The following is a 2,822-nucleotide window of genomic DNA, read 5'->3' as shown; positions in this document are numbered from 1 at the left end:
TAAAACACCGGTGCATAGCCATGAGTTAAAAAGGTATCAACTGTTTTCAAAATTAGCAGCATATCGAATCAAGAAAACTTGAAAGTTTTTTTAGTGACTTTACAAAAGTTTCATTTTGAGATAGCAAAAATCCATGCAAAGAATAAAAGATGTAAAGAGAAATATAGGAAATATTTGATTAAGTTAAGTAAATAGCTTCTTACTGTTTTAGCGGTTACATGATTTTAAAAAAAAAGTACCAAGAGAATTTAAGATTTATAATATGTCTTTTTGCTACATTTTGCTACTTTATTTTGCAGAAAATTGAAAACGAAGGAGAGAGAGAAACTTTTCTCTCTCTTATTATTTTTTTCTTTATGTGCATTTGTGAATTTTGGCCACAAAACATATTATTGCCTCACACTAAACTCATGGACACGAATTTTGCAATACTCAGAGTACAAATTTACTTTGAGAATAATGACTAAATATTTAAATATGCTATTTCTTTAGTTATTATTATTATTAATATTCTTTATTTATTTATTATTATTTTTATTTTTTGAAACTTGTATAATATTTTTAAATTGTATATTGTAATTCATATTAAAATCTAATTTGTGACTACGTAAAAAGTTAACAAAAACGTTTGTTTCATTCCAATACACTTTCTACCATTTCAAAACTAAATGGTAGAAAACATATAATTTATATTTGGATATAAAATATGCATTTTGCGCATTCATTCAATTCTTGAATTAGTTCTAAAGAATTAAAGTTTAGCTTTCCCAAAAGCGAATTTAATAATATTTTGTAGTCACAAAATCAATTCTTGTGTATTATTTAAAGTTAGAAGTAATTTCTATCTGAGCTAGTGTTTCCAAAGTGAATTGTCAGTTGAATTCATCAAAATTTTAAAGCAAACATCACATCATTACTTCGTACAGTTTTGTATTTTAGAATTAAAAGCTTTTTTTTATTTTTGTGCTTTTTATTTCTCAAAATTTTGCTTATTTTACTTAATCTTTTTTTTTCTAAAAGAACTTGTAATAATTTTCTTCTTTTTTTTTCTTTAACATATCTTTAAGTTAAACGATGTTTATTTAAAAAACAGGACTATTTCATTTCATGATTTATCTATCCTTCCTTTCATTTTACATTTAAGCTTATCTGTTGTATTTTAAATTAAATTCAACTAAAATTCACAGTTAAAATTTTTACACTTTTTTGTTACATTTTGGTAGGTACTAAGACATTTTCTTCTTTAAAAATGGTTACAGTCAGAATTGCTGTAGACTATTAATACATTCATGATTCATCATATTCATTATTTAAATAAATAATAATAACATTCTGGGAATAATAAAATGTAAAATTAAGTGAAATATTTTTTATTTAATATCGCTTTAAATTAACATTTATTTTTTAAAACTTGCTTCTTTTAAATTTAATACAGTATGACTTACACAAAAATATTTTGCATAATTTATTGGCTAAAAATATTGAGAGTGATTTTAGGAAAGTAAAGGCTTTATTTTGGCGTACTTACGCCCTTAAGTAAACTGAACTTCGCCAGTAAGTAATGTTACAACAAGTATTCAAAATCCCCCCTGCGCTCCACTTCCCTGAAGTATTGTCCAGATGTGTAAGTGTGGAACAGGTCAAAGGTCATTATTCATATCACATTTTCCCCCTTTAGCGCAATTTATGCTAAAATGAACGTTCCAGTTGATCTCAAAAGTATTCAGATATTCAGAATAAATGTGAATTCACTAGTAAGCAAGTATTGTTGTTTTAGAAAGTAGCAATAGAAAAAGTAGAACTCGAAAAAGTAGATAAGAAACCATTCATTTGAGAGTTAGTAAGGTGTGGTTATTCAGGAAAGGGAACAATTCGTATTCATGTACGGGGTTTAGTCTTATGAGTGCAAGGATCCTCAAGAAAAGAAACATAGCTTAGTGTATTCAGACTAATTCAGACGAAAGTGAGTAGATGTTTAAAATTGTAAGGATGGAAAGTTATGCTTTAGGAAATGATAATGGTAAGTACTTATACCCATTCTATATATAGTTAACTGAAATATAATGAAATACTGATAAATAATTTTCAATGAGAAGATTTATTTTCGGTAATAAAATTTACTGAATTGTAATTCGAAATAGAAAAGTATTTCCTTATTAACTTTGGAAAAAGAGCTTTTTTCGGCAATGCAATACTTTTTATTAAAAAATTATAATTTTTAATTTAGCTACAAATTTTTATTAAAAAATATAATGCAAATTATATAATTATTTAACAAATGTAAAATAAGTCATTATTTTATTGCAATCGGGAAAGCAAATTCATGTTTTAATAGTTTATGAATACATTGCAAATATGCATTCGTTGATTTATTCACACACGTGTTCAACGTTTTTTTGTATCAGCCATTGCGACTGGTTTTCAAAAAATGTTAAGAAATACAATTAGGTTAATTTCATTGTAAGTAAATATATTATAATAATATTTCAATTTTTTTATAAGAAGTAAAATGCAAACTGCTTAATTGACTTCAATTATTGAATATGAATGAACTTAAAGTCAAAAGTGATATTTTATTGTAATCGAAATTATTATTATTCAGTCATTATTTTATTTTAATAGTTTTGAGCACATTGCTAATCTTCATTTGTTGATTTATTTTAACGCGTCATCAAAATTGTTATATGTCAGCTATGGCGACTCAAAAAGTTGTACGAAATACAATAAGATTAATTGCATTGTAAGTAAATATATTATAATAATATATTTATTTTTTAATAAGAAGTAAAATGCAAACTACTTAATTGACTTCAATTATTGAA

At 24.9% G+C, this 2,822-nt stretch overlaps 1 protein-coding gene across 1 annotated transcript in view; it reads left to right on the top strand.

Moving 5' to 3' along the window:
- Nucleotides 1–1,591: 1,591 nt before the first annotated feature.
- Nucleotides 1,592–2,822, top strand: part of LOC107446125 (uncharacterized) — a 14,987-nt gene continuing 13,756 nt past the window's right edge. The window contains exon 1 of the mRNA XM_016060696.4: nt 1,592–2,020. Coding sequence (XP_015916182.2) covers nt 1,972–2,020 — 49 coding nt within the window. The 5' untranslated portion in view covers nt 1,592–1,971. The remainder of the gene's footprint in view (nt 2,021–2,822) is intronic.

The sequence above is a fragment of the Parasteatoda tepidariorum genome, chromosome 8 (assembly GCF_043381705.1).
Source record: "Parasteatoda tepidariorum isolate YZ-2023 chromosome 8, CAS_Ptep_4.0, whole genome shotgun sequence".
NCBI lineage: Eukaryota > Metazoa > Arthropoda > Arachnida > Araneae > Theridiidae > Parasteatoda > Parasteatoda tepidariorum.
This window is presented reverse-complemented; position numbering and strand designations above follow the sequence as displayed.